The sequence below is a fragment of the Lissotriton vulgaris genome, chromosome 10 (assembly GCF_964263255.1).
Source record: "Lissotriton vulgaris chromosome 10, aLisVul1.2, whole genome shotgun sequence".
In the NCBI taxonomy this organism is placed as follows: Eukaryota; Metazoa; Chordata; class Amphibia; order Caudata; family Salamandridae; genus Lissotriton; species Lissotriton vulgaris.
The window spans coordinates 483,702,361-483,720,356 of NC_141698.1; the positions used below are offsets into that span (position 1 = coordinate 483,702,361).

The 17,996-nt window shown below is 47.0% G+C and overlaps 1 protein-coding gene across 1 annotated transcript in view; it reads left to right on the forward strand.

Moving 5' to 3' along the window:
* PGAP6 (post-GPI attachment to proteins 6) overlaps positions 1-16,282 on the forward strand; it is a 654,474-nt gene extending 638,192 nt beyond the window's left edge. Inside the window, exon 13 of the mRNA XM_086941336.1 lies at positions 13,150-16,282. Coding sequence (XP_086797462.1) covers positions 13,150-13,446 — 297 coding nt within the window. The 3' untranslated portion in view covers positions 13,447-16,282. The remainder of the gene's footprint in view (positions 1-13,149) is intronic.
* The last annotated feature ends 1,714 nt before the right edge of the window (positions 16,283-17,996 follow it).

The window sequence follows — 17,996 nt, forward strand, 5'->3', positions numbered from 1 at the left end:
TCATCCGTTGCGGTAATTCCCAGCACACCGCAGACGTCCTGGAGGGATCGGAGCTGGTGCAGAGTCCATTCCACCGGAAGATAAGCCGAAAGGGATGGCCCCAGGAGTATTGCGTTTCATGCTCTCGTAAAAAGCCGTAGCTATTTTAAAAGCTTTGTGTTTTTGTAGCGTTATCGTGGACAAGTCTTGATACAGGGCCACTTGATGGCGTCTGAAACGTAGGGGTTGCTGTCGCCGGGCTTCCCGGATGATCCGCTCCTTCAGGGGAAAGTCCGGCAGAAAGGCCAGAATGTCCGGAGGTGGCGCTGAGGCCCGCCGCGGCAGGCCCACCCTATGAGCTCTGTCAATTCGGATAGGAAATTCTCCAGTTTCGCCCAGTATTTCGCGAAATAGGTTCCTGAGGTAAGCAGCTACATCCTCCCCTTCTTCTCTGGATGGAATGCCACGGACCCGGATGTTGTTGCGCCTAGACCTGTTTTCAAGGTCTTCGGCGTGGGCCTGGAGGTCGATCTGCTGATCCCTGAGTCTCGGGACCTCCTGCTGCAGGTGTGTGATCTCCTCGTCTCTGGAGTGACCAGCTTCCTCTACAGTGTTCACTCTTTCCCCCAGGGAGTCAACCTCTCTTCGAATTTCTCGGACCTCTCCAGCCACCTCCTGCTTCAGCGTCTGGAAGTCCTCTCTTAGTGAACTAAACAGTGATTCCAAGAAGGATCTGGTAACCGGAGGTTCCCCCCCCTCCGCACCTCGAGAGCTGGACGGGGGGCTCGGGGCTGGTTGATTCCTGTCCTGTCTCGGGGTGCCCCTGCTCAGCATGTGCGTCAAGGTCCGGTCTCACTTTTTACCCCCTCTGGCGTTCGACATTGTGGAGGTGGGGGAGCGTTGTAAGAGGGGGGCACTGACAAAGTATTGCGCGGTATGATAGTGTATGGGCCGGGACCCACTTAGCAGCCTTCCCGGGAGTGGCGCTCCTCCGTGCAGGGCCTATTGGTGATTTCCCTGGGCCGTAAGGGCGTCAATTCAAGTGAGGGCCCGGCTGGTCATCTCCAATTTTGGGTCTTTCCAACTGCGTCACAGGGCCGGAGTAAGTGGTTCGCCGCTGCGACAATGGAGCAATCCGCTTCGTCTTCGGGGGCCAGTCACTACGGCGGTAGTGCGCCAACCCCCACTCAGGGCCGATGTTACTGCACCTCTATCGGAGTCGGAGCTGCACACCTCGTTTTACGGCGAAAGGCGCCAAAGGCCAGTCCCCCTTCTGGTCACTGCTCGTCACCGCAATCACCATGTCGGTCCCAGTCGCGCCCAGGGTTGGTCCGCCACCGCCAGGGCCCAACGCCAAATGAGGGGGGGTGAGAAGGCAGGGGTCCACTCTCGACTCGGGCCTCGGCCGGAACGCAGGACGGTGGTCCGGGGCAACCCCGCGATTCAGGCCTCACGGCCTACCTGATCCCCGGCCTGGCGTAGTTGCCGGCTCCGCCCCCTCGCACTCCGAATGGCTCGTCTCCTCTCCGCTGGGTGCCTTTGTGTTCGGGGCTCACCGGAGGCCAGCAATAGAAGCGGCCGTGGGCCGTGGAGTCACGTTATGTCTCCGCAACTCCCTGCCGGACTTCTGCCAGTTCGTGGCTGGCGGCTCTTCGGAGCCTCGTCGTCACTGCGGCCCGCTCTCGATTTCAGGATGATGCCGGGTAGCGCCTCCGCCCCAGCAAGGTCTCCGGAGGCTTCGGGCTGCTCCTCTGCACTGTCGACAGCTCTGGGCGTTGAATCCGCTCGATCCGGGGGAGATCGGTGGTATAAGGCGGCACAGGGTCACCGGGTACTCAGCCGCCGCCGTTTCCATTTAAATGAATACAGTATGTCTTTTCTTTTTTCCCTCTTTATTTTAATATTCACACACTGCCGGCCTCCCGCAAATGTTTTCCGAAGTATAAATACAGCAAAACTCACACTTTTTTGTCAAATTTACTTCCGATGTCTTGCATTTTCCACAACTTTTCCTTGTAATTGGAGATGTAATTGAAGATGCTGTATCTGTTGTTCCTTTTTGTAACTGTGGTGTAAACACGCCGCTCCTTCTCTTCTAATATCCAGATGCTTCTTTAAACAATAATACCAAAAATAATACAGCTTTTCCTTTCTTTCTTCTCTTGTCTTCACGCGTTTCAATTCTTTTCCACCAACGAAGGTTCCACCTCACTCTGTGCTCCTTTATCCCACTAGCCAATCGTCGCCATCTGTTGTGGGGAAAGTTCACTAGTACAAATGATTTGTTAATCCATCATTATATTCTTTTATTAAGCAACAGAGAATAGTTGGTGTTCCCACACAAGCTAATGGGTAACTGACATAGAATCTACAAAGCATAGAACACTAACATGGTACAGGATCTGCATAGAACATGTCACTTAAAGTGAAAGACACACACAAACAATATGTGAATACAACATCTTCACTCAGCACCCCACGGCATGTGAGGGCAAAAACTAAAATAAATTGTCATAATTCATTTTCATTTGAAAAGCTTTATTTTAGTACATTGACCATAAAAGCATATAAATGTCCACAGTACATAAAAACTTGGATAAAAACTTAGTAAAAACATTAATACAGTTCTTCCATTCAATCACCGTACACATGAGCAATGGCCATAAAGTGCTAGTGCAAATAATTTGTGCAATTGTTAGAACAAAACCATACTAGAGACCCACACACATATAATAAAATAACTTATTAAAACAGAAGCTAAGGCTTCATTGTTAATAAAATTACAATTACATTTGTTCAATCATGGGACATAATTAATAAATCTTATTTTATTTCTAGAAAAGGGGAAGGACCATATACTGGGTTCAACCGTTGGGGATCGGGCTCGAAAAACATCCTTCTTATGCATCACATGGAAAATAAATAATGGGAGACTGAATAGACTATTGGGGGGTGCAACTCAGTTTTGAGTATTCTAAAAGCCTCATTAGAGTGTCTTGTGCCCATATTCTTACATACTTGTAGTAACTAGCGTCGCCTAGGTGTCCTGTAAGAGTAGCAGTGGAAGAAAACGTGCACCTCCGTTTCCTCTACTTCACCACAGGCAGGGCATTCAATCGCATCATGGTCCCCCCAGTTTGTAACAAACGAACGAAGCGGGAGGCACCCATATCTAAATTGTAAAAACAGTTTTTTGGCCAACGCTGGTTGAATACTATCCAAAATGGTCTCGGCCCAATAAGTATTTTTAACTGTAAGAAAAGCATTAGTCAGCCGACCAGTTGAACCGTTACTCATCGGATTGGACAGCCGATGTTCCCTGTAGGCCTCAACCAGGGCCTTCCTAGTAATGGATTGTGACACAATTCGAGGCTCCCCCCACAAATCCACCCGTCCCAGTTCCACACATACCAACTTTAAATGTCTCAACCAGGGTATCTTACCCGCCCCGTTCAGCCCCAATATCTCAGTTAATTTCTCTCTTTACGGGGCTAACTCGGGAGTGCTCCATAAGCGTCTCCAGAAGGTTAACGGTCTTAGTGCAGCTTCCTCACAAATGGACGTAATTCCCAGATCCATTCTCAATGGAATTAGGGGTGTACTTATTGGGAGGCTAAAGAGCTGTCTAATGAACGCATTCTCTGTGCGTTCTAGAGTTAATGGCGCACAATGCCCCCAAATTTCTGCACCATATAGTGCAGCACTTCTTGCCTGTGCCCTATAGGCTTCCATAGGCGGAAGAACCTGCTTTTGTGTTGCTTTTTTAAAGAATTGTTGGATGCCTCCCGAAACCTGGGTTAATTTTAAGTTAGCCTTGCTGGTCTGCGCTCCCCAATCCATTTTCTCTGTCAGAGTAATACCAAGGTAATCAAACACTACAACTCTTTCCAGACGTTGACCCTTCAGGGTCGGGTTATTACGTGAACTTTTGCCCCCATTAAATACCATAAACTTTGTCTTTTGGAGATTAATCTTCAAGCCCAGATGTTTGCAGAAGGCATCGAAATTATCAAGAGTCCTCTGGATGCCCATAGGGGTCTTTGCGAGCAATAAGGTGTCGTCTGCAAACATCAGGGCAGGTACACTGCGCCCTGCAAGCTTGGGGGCATCAATATCGGAGCCCTTATTCAGATGATCTATGAGCTCATTAACAAATAGGGAAAAAAGGGTTGGGGCGAGAACACATCCCTGACGAACACCTCGTTCCACTGGGATGGGGAGGTTAAATTGCCATATTTGCCTATCTAATTTGTGCATATTTACCCTCATGCAAACGAGCAAACATATGGCAGAGATATTCCAGGACCCCCATCTCTAAGAGAATCAACCACATCTTCTCCCTGGGGACCAAGTCGAATGCAGATTTCAGATCTACAAAGATCAGGTAGAGAGTACCACCCTCGATACTCACGATCGTTCAGTGAATCATTTGTAGTCTGAAAATCTGATCGACTGTCGAGACCCGTGCTCTAAAGCCTGCTTGGAGGCGTGTTAAGATGTTAAATTCCTCCATCCAGCTATGTAGTCGCTCCAGTAAAACACGGGCAAATATTTTTTGGGTCACATCCAGGAGGCTAATGGGACGATAGTTCAGGGGGAAAAGAGGGGATCCCTTTTTGAAAATAGGTATAATTTCAGCACCAGCCCATGTGTGAGGCATAATCATGCCCTCCATTATAGCGTTAAAAAGCTGGGTCAGATAAGGGGTCTAGATAGTAACTTCACTATGAAAGAGATCTCTGGGTATTCTGTCAAGCCCTGGTGCTTTATTGGGAGCTATTTTCTCCAGTGCAAGGGTTACTTCACTGAGTTGTATTCGGGGCCCTGATATCTGATATCTATCTTTGCACACATTTATCTGTAATATTTTCTTTATTGTTGTATCGTTGCTACTTTACTCCTTAATGACCTGCTTTTCATTCTCTTGTTGGTATTCCCCTGCATTGTAAAGCGCTCTGATATCTGCAAAGATCTTGTTCGCGCTATATAATAATATCCCCGTTTGTTCCGGTTGGCACTCCCCGCCAATGCCAGAGGACTCATTGACAGAAGTGGAATACAGGGGTTTAAAGTGGGCTATCCAGGCGTCCTCACTAATGTTGGGCTCTGTAGCCGATTTATCTTGCCTGGAGCCCTCATTAACCAGATTCCAGAAAGATCTTAAATCCCGAGCTTAAAGGGCAGTTCGAATATCTTCCCATTTCTGGTTTTCCCAACAGGCTTTAGCCTGTTTCAATTCCCTAGCATAAATGGCCCGTGCCTCTGCTACCTCTGTCCTTGTATTACTCTTGATCGCATTAACTACATTTTGTTTAGCAGCTCGGCAATTACTATTAAACCATTGGTGTCTAGGTTTAACCTTTTCCCTTCCCTTGAATGTGTTAATAAAAAAGGAAGCCATTGTATCCGTTAGGTTTTTATGATTTACACAAATGGTTTGGATAGAATCGACAACACTGGTTTGATTGGCTACTCGCTGTGCATTGACAAGAAAGGGAATTATTTACTGGCATAAACTAGCTAACTTTTCTTATGATAATGCAAAATCACCCCAGCGAACCCTCCTCCCTCTATTTACCTGTACTAGGGCAGAATCTATAGTCCTAGATAACTCAACTTGCTTGTTGCCCGATGTTACACGAAAGTTTATATGCAGAGCGGTGTGGTCGCTATCACTACGGGGACAGATTTTAAATTCAGAGACTCTATCCCAGCTACTAGTGTTAACTAGGATAAAGTTAATAATAGAGGTACATCCTAATCTATTAAATGTATGATTAGTAGAGGTACCTACCGTGAAGCGACCATTACAGGCCCAAAGTGAACATTTTTAACAAAGGGCGTTCATTTGTAAAGCTAATGGAGTCCACGCATTAACGGGGGAAGGTTAGATTCAGGAATAGACCAATGGCGATCCTCATCAAGCATATTATCAAGAGTTAAGCCTTTGAGGGGTTCAAATTGGGTATTAAGGTCCGCGCCAATTATGATCCGAGTCTTTGGGGGGATTGTTTCAAGAAATGCGAGGAGTACATCCAGAGTTGTTGAAGTAGAACCTCTGGTCATTGGTCGGGAATAAATATTAATCAGGGCAACGGGTTGTTCTTCAGCAAAAGTGAGAACCACACACAAAATATCCTGGGAGTGAGTTTCTATTTCTTTTGCTCCACAGCCTAGGTGCGTACCTACCCAAGTAGACAAACCCCCAGACGGTCGTCCCTTTCCCGTATGTATTGCCAATTTACCGAAGGTTGCATAGCCCAAATTTGCAATTTTGGATCTAGCCCACGTCTCTTGGAACATACAGGCGTCATATTGTTCTATGTATTGACACCACTCAGGGTTATCCAATTTAGAGGGGAGGCCCGCTACAATCCATGATACCACCTTTAAAACAGACATTTCTTTAGTTTCCCCCTCATCTTTGTCCTTGGGGCTCTGGCGGGCATTACTATCAAATTTATGGGGACCCATCACTGTATTAGTCTTAGGGCTTGAAGTTGTGCCCTTGATAGAAACGGAGTTGGACTTGAGTCAATCTACTGCATCCAGAGGATCAAACCTATTTGCTACTGGGAAGATATAGATTGAAGGACCAGGGCAAGGGTGAAGAGGAACATTGTGTTTAAACGCAGACCAATCCCCAAATGACTGTACATTATCCCTCCCGATATTTCGTGGGATATTCATCGGATAGAAGTATCCAAGGGGGAGCGGTATTTTGGTTTCTCCATCCCAACAAACGTTGGTCAGCAAGGCATCCGCCAAGCATGCATTTCGAAAGTTGACCAGCACACAGTCCCCCTTGATATCTTTAGGCCTCTTGCCCACCCAACCCACCCTACGTAACATCAGGATATTATTTGGGTTCCTCACTAGATGGTGTGATTTGGAGTTTGTCCAGTGTAAGAATTTGTTTTTGAGGTCGACAAAGGATTCCCTTGCCTCCCTCCTTAGCTCTGGTACTCCTGCCAACACAATCACATAGGGGGTAGAGGCTGGGCGTAGGTTAATACAGGGAAGAACAGGGGCGTTTACCAGGGCAGTCGCCTTAGAAATATTCTTTCCACTTGATCCACCTAGAACTTGTCCCTCAGTCATACCACGCCTTGGGCTACTATTACTATCATGCGCCACCTGCGGTGTTGCAACCCTTTGCTTCCCCCTTTCATTCACTATAGGCTTATTGTTGATGTTACCCCACCTCCCCCCAACATAGCAATAGCGGTGGCACCAGAGTCAGAGTCAATATTGGGGGAAGATCTGTCGACGGGAACTGTTGGGCCAGAGGTTGGCGGGATAGTAGTCAGACACGGATTAACTAAATCTTTCCTTGTGGCCATTCCGCAAATGTCCACCAGCTTGTCCATTGTTTTGGATATATTGGCAATACGGTCCTCAAGGGGCTTTAACTCTTCTCTTATGATTATCCTGATATTGCCTTGGAGGTCCATCAGAGCTTCCTTAATCCACAGCGGTGGAACTGGGGAAATGGCCATTGGTGATGATGGGGCTATAGCCTCTTCTCTGGTAGTAGTGTTTGATGCTTCATTTTTCCTTGTGCGTTTGGATTTTACTAGCAGGGCCTTTTTTTGAAATTTGGGTTGAACACCCAGCCGAGAGATTTGTGCGTCAGGGGACTGTGGCAAGGGATCAAATTGCACAGAGCAATGGTCCTCGTCAGCTAAGGAGTCAATGTCAGGACCTTCTTGTGTGATCAGAATAGGGGCCAGATCAGGTGTTAATGAAAGACGCCTCTCTGTCAGTTCTATCTCTGTTGCCACCACACCAATGGCTCGTTTTAGCATCTTATCTATTGAGGTAGATTTAACTGAGGAAGTCGGGGCAACTGATGCCAGCGCTTTGGGTCCCACATTAATTCGCCTGCCCATTTTTATTCCTTAGATAGTGCAATCTATGCCAAAACAAACTCCCCTGTCAACATATAGCAACTACAAAAGTCTTATATAGTTTATAAAAACAGTACCTTTAGGAGCAATCCTGGTTTGGCAGTCTATGCAATGTGGTCCATGGCGGGGGTAGATATCAAATGTTAGAGGGGTGGCCCAGCCCTGGCTTTTCCTGACTATGACGGGCAAGGACGGGCCCACCTTGGCCCGGGCGCGTCCCGCGCTGCGGGGGGCACTCCCAGTTTTTGTGACGCCTCCAGGCGTAGGCTAGTACGTCCCCAGGGCGGCTGGGAATTGGAGTTTTCCTGGTGTTTTTGCTGGCAGTTTCCCTCACGGCGTGGCGGAGTAAGAGAGGCACCCAGCCGTTTCCCTCACGGCTTCGAGTGTATGTTTGCCCGCGTCATTAAACAGGTGGAAGGGATGGTTGAGAATTGTAATGCGGAAATCATCATTCTTTGCCTGGGCAAGGTGCCCAGTCTTCTCTCCGCACCCCACGGCATGTGAGGGCAAAAACGAATTTTTGATAATTGATAATCACCATAAATCACCACCATGGCTTCAAAAAGAACCACTCAAGTCACAATCTGAAAATGTTCAAACCCCCACACGCAATGCGTCGCACTGTAAAAATGTTCACACCCCCACACGCAATGCGTTGCATTGTAAAAATGGTCAAACCCCTACACGTAATGCCTCGCACTGTAAACATTTTAGCTCCCACTTAATACACAAATGCAAAACCTGAGCCTTCCAATTTTTGCCATCCGTTTCATTAAACCAGAAACAGAGCGCCAGCTTCTTCACATGGAGGTAGGTGATTTAATTTAATGGTCCCCGTGTAAATCACAACAATGTTGTCGATACAGGAGCCATGTGCTCACTTTTTATGCAGTTTTTAGGGATATTTAGTAAAAAATATCCCTAAAAACTGCATAAAAAGTGCAGCCTATTGGATGTATCTGTCATGTTGTTTCTCTATGCTTGAATTGTTACAAAAATTAAATAAAAAGATTTTGAAATAAAATGTGCAGCCTTAATTATTAACGGCCGTACTGCAGTACTTTACACAAGGCACAAAAAAAAAACATTTGTGTTAAAATTGATAATGCACACGAACAGAGCTGTATGTGTTTATTATTTAATTCTAAAACGGGCATAGATAGTGTATAATAGGGAGGCTTTTTGTACACATGCTTCTATTGCAGAAATTCATTTGTTACTGATGGGTCACACTTTCTAAAATAACTGTTTTCTTTAAAGCTTGGTCTCGCTGTTGTTGCAGTTTATGAGAGTTCTAAATAGCGACCTTTGACCCTGTCACCAGTCAGGTCGCTCCCCTCACCGCCGTGCAGCCCCCTGTGATCGTCACTGAGCCTGCCCTTCGTTTTGGTCCAGTGCCCTTCACCTGTGCTCCCCTGTGCCCGTTCTGCCCCCGTGCCCCCTCTCTCCCACCCCGTCCTCGTGTCCCCCTGCCGTTTTCCCGCTGCTGCCTCCCTGCGGCCCCGCCCCCCTGTCACCCATTGGCCACCCCGCTCCCACGTCCCAGCTGCTCCTCCCGCCCTCTACCCCTCATATGGAGGCCGCGCAGCAGGCGTGCCAAAGGCAAGCCTGTCTGCGCCCGTCCGCGCCTGGACTGCGCCCAGCGCCAAAACCCCTGGACCCGCGCCCCACACAACGCCAGACTGCACTACGACTCCAGCACCCTCTACACACTCAACACCGGACGAGACCACCCCTGCTACCGGGCCACCCCGAAGCGCACCCAAGGGCCCTTCGTTTGCCGGAACTGAAGATTCACCAGCATCCAGACCACCAACCAGAGAACCCAACCACCTCCGCTGCATCCTCCTCAACACTCGCTCTGCTCGCAAGCACCTCATCGAACTCTGGGACCTCCTAGACTCCACCGCCCCCGACGCCGCCTTCCTGACGGAGACCTGGCTGAACGCCACTTCAGCACCAGACATCGACATCGCCATAGCCATCCCACAGGGCTACAAGATCTCCCGCGGAGACTGCACCAACTGAGTCGGAGGGGTAATCGCCATCATCCACAAGGACACCATCAGAGTCTCGACCAACACCGACGACACCCTCACCACTGCCGAACACATGCACTTCCAGATCCACACCGACCCCAACACGACCTTCCGAGGAATGCTCGTCTACAGACCACCCGGACCAAGACCACAGTTCAGCGACACCATTGCCGACCTCGTCAGCACCCACGCCCTCACGGACTACATCCTCCTCGGGGACTTGAACTTCCACCTCGCTAATAACGACACCAACTCCACCGCCCTGATAGACAACCTCGCCAACCTCGGACTCAAACAGCTTGTGACGACACCCACCCACGCCACCGGACACACGCTGGACCCTATCTTCTCTACAAGCCCCCAAGTCTCCTTCAACCACACCAGCGAACCCCACTGGACCGACCCCAGATGCTTCAACTTCACCTTAAGGAAACCCACCACACACTACCGCACCCAACAGCTGCCACCCCGCTGCTGGGGCAAGGTCACCAAGGACCAACTGACTACCACCCTCGCCCTGAGACCACCTTCCGACCCCGACACCGCAGCGACACACCTCAAACAATGGATCAACGACTGCGCCAACACCCTCGCCCCTCTCAAGACCTCCGCAACCAACCACACCAACAAGAAAGCCGCCTGGTTCACCGAAGACCTCCGGACCTCCAAGCCACCTGTCGGAAGCTGGAGAAGAAATGGCTCTACGACTAAACACCTAACAGCCACACAGCCCACAAGAGCGCCATCTGCAAACACCACCAACTCATCAGGACCACCAAGAGGACCGCCTTCAAGGACCGCCTTGACAACAATGCACACAACTACAAAGAGCTCTTAAGCATTGTGAAAGAACTCTCCAACCCCTGCTTCAACACCAACGACATCTCACCATCACAAGACCTGTGCGACTCCCTGGCCACCTTCTGTCATCGCAAGATCACCGACATCCACAACAGCTTCAACTCCGAGACCCCCGCACCCACCATCGAGCCCAGCACCCCTGCGACCACCACCCACACCAGCCGCCTGACCACCTGGTCCAACGTCAGCGACGAAGACACCATCAAAACAATTAACTCCATCAACTCCGGATTCCCCATCCCACCCCTGCCCTCACCACATCTTCAACAAAGCCAGCACAACCATCACGCCCCACCTCCGGAAAACTATCAACCGCTCCTTCGAGACAGCAACCTTCCCGGAAAGCTGGAAGCACGCCGAGATCAACACCCTTCTGAAGAAACCCATGGCGGACCCCAAGGACCTCATCTTCCGGCCCATCTCGCTGCTCCCGTTCCCGGCGAAAGTCACAGAGAAGATTGTCAACAAACAGCTAACCCGCTACCTTGAAGACAACAACATCCTGGACCTTTCCCAATCCGGTTTTTGCAGCAATCACAGCACCGAGACCGCCCTCATCGCCGCCACTGACGACATCAGGGCCCTAATGGACAAAGGAGAAACAGCCGCCCTCATCCTCCTGGACCGATCAGCAGCTTTCGACACAGTCGGCCACCGCACCCTATCAGCACGCCTCCATAACGCCAGAATTCAAGAGAAGGCCCTGGCCTGAACCACATCCTTCCTCTCCGGCAGAACCCAGCGTGTCCGCCTCCCACCTTTTCGCTCAAAAACCACAGAGATCATCTGCAGCGTCCCACAGGGATCCTCCCTCAGCCCGACGCTGTTCAATATCTACATGGCACCGCTCACCCACGTCGCTCGTCAACACAACCTCAACATAATCTCCTACGCCGACGATACCCAGCTGATCTTATCCCTCACCGAAGACCCCCACACCGCCAAAGCCAACCTCCTCAGAGGAATGAAGGCCGTAGCCGACTGGATGAAGGACAGCAGACTGAAGCTGAATTCAGACAAGACAGAGGTCCTCATTCTCTGACCCACCCCATCAGCCTGGGTTGACTCTTGGTGGCCCTCATCGCTAGGCACTGCCCCGGAAACCAACAGACCACGCATGCAAACTGGGGGTCATCCTCGACTCCACCCTCTCTATGACCAAGCAAGTCAATGCCGTCTCTGCATCCTGCTTCAACACCCTCCGAATGCTCCATAGGATCTTCAAGTAGATCCCTCCCGACACGAGAAAAACCATCACCCAGGCCCTCGTCACCAGCAGACTCGACTACGGGAACGCCCTCTACTCAGGAACAACCAAGCCCCTGAGACGACTACAACAAATCCTTAACGCCTCGCACGTCTGATCCTCGACGTCCCCCGACGCAGCCACATCACACCCCACCTGAAAGGCCGGCACTGGCTCCCCGTCAACAAGAGGATCACCTTCAAACTCCTCATCCACACACACAAAGCACTGCACAACACCGGACCTACATACCTCAACAACCGTCTCAGGTTCCACATCCCCACCCGAAGCCTTCGATCTGCCAACCTCGCCCTCGCCACAGTTCCTCGTATCCGGAAATTCACCGCTGGCAGCAGATCCTTCTTCTACCTCGCCGCCAAGACCTGGAACGCTCTCCCTACCAGCCTACGACAGACTCAGGACCTGCTGGCCTTCAGAAGACTTCTCAAGACCTCGCTCTTTGATCAGTAGCGCCCCTCCCCCTCCCTCCCACCCTAGCGCTTTGAGAACCTCACAGGTATGTAGCGTGCTCTTGATCGAAATAGCAGGTAGTTCAGTTTGAAAACCCTAGGAGGACCAACAGCTGAGTAGGCCCACTCGAGATGCCAAACAAGTTAGGTTCAGATTGGAGTAGCAAGAATTCAACTCAATGAGTCATTGTGTCAGTTGCATCTACCTTTAAAAAAACGCGATATGAACCTGCCCACTACTTACCTGAGCTCACCATTAGCTGATTCCAACATCGGTCAAATTTACCTGCTGCTCCTTTGCCAGCACATCCTCTGCTTTCAATTCATGCAGTGCTTTTGCTGTCCAAACAACATACATCCACTCCACTACAAACAAATAAACATAAATAACAAACCAGGTCATTCACAATGCCAAAAACTCAAGCTTTCACAAATGCGAGACCGATTGCATTGAAATGCTTGGTCTATTTTGCAGCAACAATGCAGAGATCTTTGCTGAAATATATTACTACATTTATTTTGATTTATTAGATGAGTAATGGTTTCCACTTTTGCAAAGACGTTTATCTTAATGTTGCCATGTTTTATATATATTATTGTACATTATTGAGTAAAATATGCACTTTGTGTTTTTCTTCTTTCAGGTATACCGAGGTGTGAAGCGGCAACACTGCTACCCGCCTAACTGGAAGCGTTGGGTCTTCTTTCTTCTTCCAGGGGTGCTATTGGCCCTGATTGCCGTGTCTGTCTATGCCTTCTTAGAGACCACTAAGAATTATTTTTACACCCACAGTCTGTGGCATATCATGGTATCTGGAAGTGTGGCTTTCCTGCTTCCCCCCAGAGAGAAGCACAAAAAGCCCTTGTCGTGGTCCTGGCAGGTAGACTGCCGGTATAATATCTGCCAGGACGAGCGGGAAGAACTGTATGTGGTGACATGAGGTTTGGAAAGGACAATGACATAGAGACAACTGGGAATACTTAAAGGAATGTGAGATGTTGGTGCTTTCAGGGAAATACTTGGACAGTCATGAATATGTCATACTGAAGGGCATATGTTAGACTCTGAACAAATGGGGGATCTGCTACTGAAATTGAATGATAAAATCTAGTACATGTCCATGGCACATGTAGACATTTTTCCAAAGTGTAAGGCCTTGATTTCACGCCAGTCAGTGGTCTTTAACAGGGGTGTGAATGGCGTGCTATGGGGTGGGTAGTGAATGGTCACTTATACAGCAGTGATCAGCCATTTGCTGCTCTTCTGACATTCTGCCTCAAATGTGCAATGTCATGAAGTAAACACAGTACCAGAATTAACACTTTCTTTTAATGAATACTTATTGCTGGAGATTTCTCATTCAGAAAGCCATCTTACAACAGTGTCAGTAGAGATGTGGTAGGGTTTGAGAAAAACAAAAAATACATTCAGACTAGAAACTTTTCCTGCACTACTCGTCCGATATATGGTTTAAGCCTTGCATCAAGGCACAAATGGTTAGTGAATACAAGAAGTAGGGGCCAAGTTGTGGTGCGACAGATGTCTAAGACTGCCACCCCTTTCAAAGGTAGACTAAATTGGCCTAACTGCAGATTTGGCTCCATCATTCTGTGGAATCTTGATGGGTCTATCTTTAGCACAACATAATGCATTTTATGACTTATCTACAGATTGGCTGTTCTTTTTATCAGTTTACATGCAGGCATATGCCCTATAAAGTTCTGGACAAAAAGTAGGATAAGCAAACTTCAAGCAACGTTTTAGAAGAAGACATTTGTACCCTGAAAACATTCTTATCCGGAAGAAAAAACCCTGCACGGCACTTTCACTAATACTCTGTAGTACATTCCCTTTTGTAACAGGCCAACAGAGACATAGTACTAGATTGCATGGGCTTCAGTGGTGTCACCATTGAGAAGTGTATACCAATTTGAAGTTCTAGAAGAGCGAAATGAAAGGGAACAGTGGAAAGGTTTTGTAAGCCTTTTAAGGATCAATAAGTATTTTTTTAATGGATGCCTGCTCCATGGAATGGAGGAAAGCAATATTGACTGCCAAATATACTGTAATTGCGTACATTAAGCCCACCCACAACCTTGCTTAAGAATAAACTTGAGAAAAGTACAATCTAATGAGAAATAATTGTCCTTGCACCATTCCAAAATCCCCCTCTCTCTGCCACAATACACTGGTTCTGTGGATTGGTATTAAGTTCATATACATCTCACGTTCTTACCTTATTCCTTAACATATATATATCCAAACACAAAGTTCTGGATGTCCGAGTCAGTTCATGCGGCGGCCTGATCAGGACATCGGTAGCCCATAATTTCCGAATACAACGTGTCAACCATACAAAGTCACACTCAGACACTCCTGAGATTTGCTAAACATATTGAATGTCTTTATTTAAGTCATTTATAGAGCGCAATGTTCACCTAGAAAGGTATCTTGGCTAAATGCTTTGCAAAAAGAATGAGGGTAGTCCATACATAAACAAATTACACCCATAGGCGAAGAGCCAAGCCCTCAGAGCCTTCCTGAATTTCAGAAGTGAAAATTGTGATCTCCAAATGAGCCAGAGAGAACATTCCAATGTATTTCCACTGCAAAAAAGCTCTGCATCTGATAATAGGGCAACAGAACTTAAATTATCTTACTTTAAAAAAAAAGCACAGGGAAAGAGGAGAATGTTTATAAAAAAATGCTTTATGTACTACTTAAGGAGATTTAAAGTGCGCCCTCTTGTTTTACCAGGTGCTAGTGAAGGGATATTGAAGCCTGCGTGATATGGTCCATACTTTTGAGATTGAGAGCCAGGCTGGCTGCTGAGTTTTGTACTACTTGTAGCTGATGTTGAATGCAGAGAAAACATCTATTCTAGAATAGAAACCTCTAATAGAGAGCAGTCAGTAAAGATTTCAGATAACAATTCATGTAGGCGCCAGAGAGATCAATTGATCATCCCCACTTGCAACAATCTCATCACAAACTAGTGACGGTATTACCTCTTGTGGTTGGATGGTGTCCTAGTGATGAGTGCATCTGCTCTTACATTCTCCACTGCTAAGTTGGTTGCTCCTTTGTTTATGGGTCACTACCATATCTTCATAACATGAATGCAGACATTCCTAAACTACACTGTCCTATCATGTACTGCCTACTGTCTTATTATATATTAAATCCTGTACTTGGCAGCCCTGCCCTAGAGGTAGAAAAGCCATCTATGACGGTTATGTTTATCTTGGCCACTCTCTTTTTATGCATTCTCAACTGTTTCAGACTTCAGTCAGTTGCCCAGGTAAGGTCTCTGTGTGACCAAGGAGCCTCTGATGAAAGGTTTGAGAGTCCCTCCACCAAAGGATTTTCTTGGAAATGTGGGCTGAGAGCAGCATTGGATCAAAGAAGCTATTGATGTGATTTTTGCACTAAGTCCTGATACACCTCTGCAGAGACGTCTTACTTGTGACACTAGTAAAATGCAATATGCCAGAATTTGCTGAAAAGAAATCTTTCTAAGGATGCATTAAAATGAAGTAGGTGAAACAAAGCAACCATGTCACAATTGCAGTTCATCCTTTCTTGGGGAGAAAAGCCTTGTTTTCCAGGTTGATTGGAGGTACTGCTCAGCTAACTATGGCAAACATGCCTTAATCAGCCAAATGTTTCTGTAAAGGAACATGTGGACTGTTTTGCTACCTGCAAACACGAGCCTCTACTTCACTTTGTAAATTATGTCTAGGAATGAGGTCAACCTAAACGCCTGTGCCAGAAAAGGAAACTATTTTCCTCAGAAACATCTTGTGGCATTTGAGTTTTAGAGGTCTAAAGATATCTTCCAGGCTCGAAATTACAGAACTGTTGAATCTGCACTAACATGCCCATTTCTGTCTTCTAAGAAAGCTTTTCAGGGACCCCAGATCTATAACAGAGCAAAGACTTGCCACTGTTCTTTGACCCAACTGCTATATGGTTTAACAGTCCTACCATCTTTCGGAAGGTAGGACTGTTTCTTCAATAAGATAAAATCCTGTTTCTGCAGGATTGGAGAAGAGGACATCAAGGCATCTTGGAGCATCTAAGTGAATTAATTGATGCAGGCCTCCTAGGGAAGGTAAGAGATAATCAAGATTGAATTGCCTAGTGGGCTAAATTAAACGTTATTAATATCAACAAAAATCTAGACACTTTTTTACCTCCCACTACAAAATACTGCACACCTTAGAGAGCACATCACTGGGGAGTTGTGAGCAACGAGAAGGTGTTCTATTGCTGCTGGTAACCATGCTCCTTAAAAGGCGTACACTTCAGCAGTGGCAATTGGGTTTAATAGTTTGGCAATGCCTACTGTAATTAGGCTGTCCATAGGCTCAGAATCTCCTCCATTGCTTCTTCAATTTCTAGTTGGTGAGATCAGTGCTATATAGCCGACCGGAGCCCTTTTGTACTTGAATCTTTGTAATTGTCTTCTTTTTCTATAAAAACTACACAATGTACAGGCTAGTGTAATGGGTTTCTTTCAACTCACCCGAGCCACAGTTCATCATTTGGGAAAAAGGGGCATTTATGTATTCTGCAATGTGAACAAACTCAGCCACACCCCAAAGGATTTGGCAATACATTGCCAAGCAGCATTTGGCAATCTCAGAGCGAAACTGCCGTACACAATTAACCTGAGTCATGGCGTCAATTCATTTAGATTACCAATCTTGAGGATTAACTCAATTTATTATTGGAGGTCCTAACATTCAAAGTATCCTATATTAAAAAGAACCTGTGTATTCGAAAGGCTCAGGCCTGTGTTTTCAGTCTGCTTATCTGTAAAGTACAGGGATAGGTTTTTTTTCAGACTAGCTAAAGTTCTTTGGGTGTCTGCATTTTCTTGGGCCACTGATTTAAACGTCAAATGCATTAACCGCCCCACATATAATGTACAAGGGATTTAGTTGGCCTATCTATCACTTTCTTCGTCCCTCTCTGGTTAGAAATTTGGTATGCTTATAACTTAAGACTCTGATCCACACAGCTCCTCAAAATGAGCTAAACTTTGTACTGTAGACTTGAAACATTTGAATAAGATGGGGCCTCATCTTAAAAAAAAAAATCATAAATCGACCTCAGAGGGATGGTGACCTGCTGGGTTCAGAAGACTAGCATGTCTGTAATTGTTTTTTAAATATTTTTTTTTGAATGCATCCCGTTTTAGGAACTCAGGATGGCTTTTAAAACAGAAAATGAAATGTTTAAGCTTCAATTCTTTAAAAAAAGAATTAGCAGTTGTGGGTCCACTGCCTCCTCTTTTTTGTCCTCATATGAGACAAGAGGCAAGGAGTCCCTTCTGAGATACCGACAGGGCACAATCCTGCTAAAGGGCCACCTTCTGATCAAGGCATCATTCAACATTCCTTGCAAGGCCCAGATAAAACTACTCAAATCCCCCTATAATTTTCTGAACGACTCTGCCCTAAAATTCATTGTTTTAAAGATAAA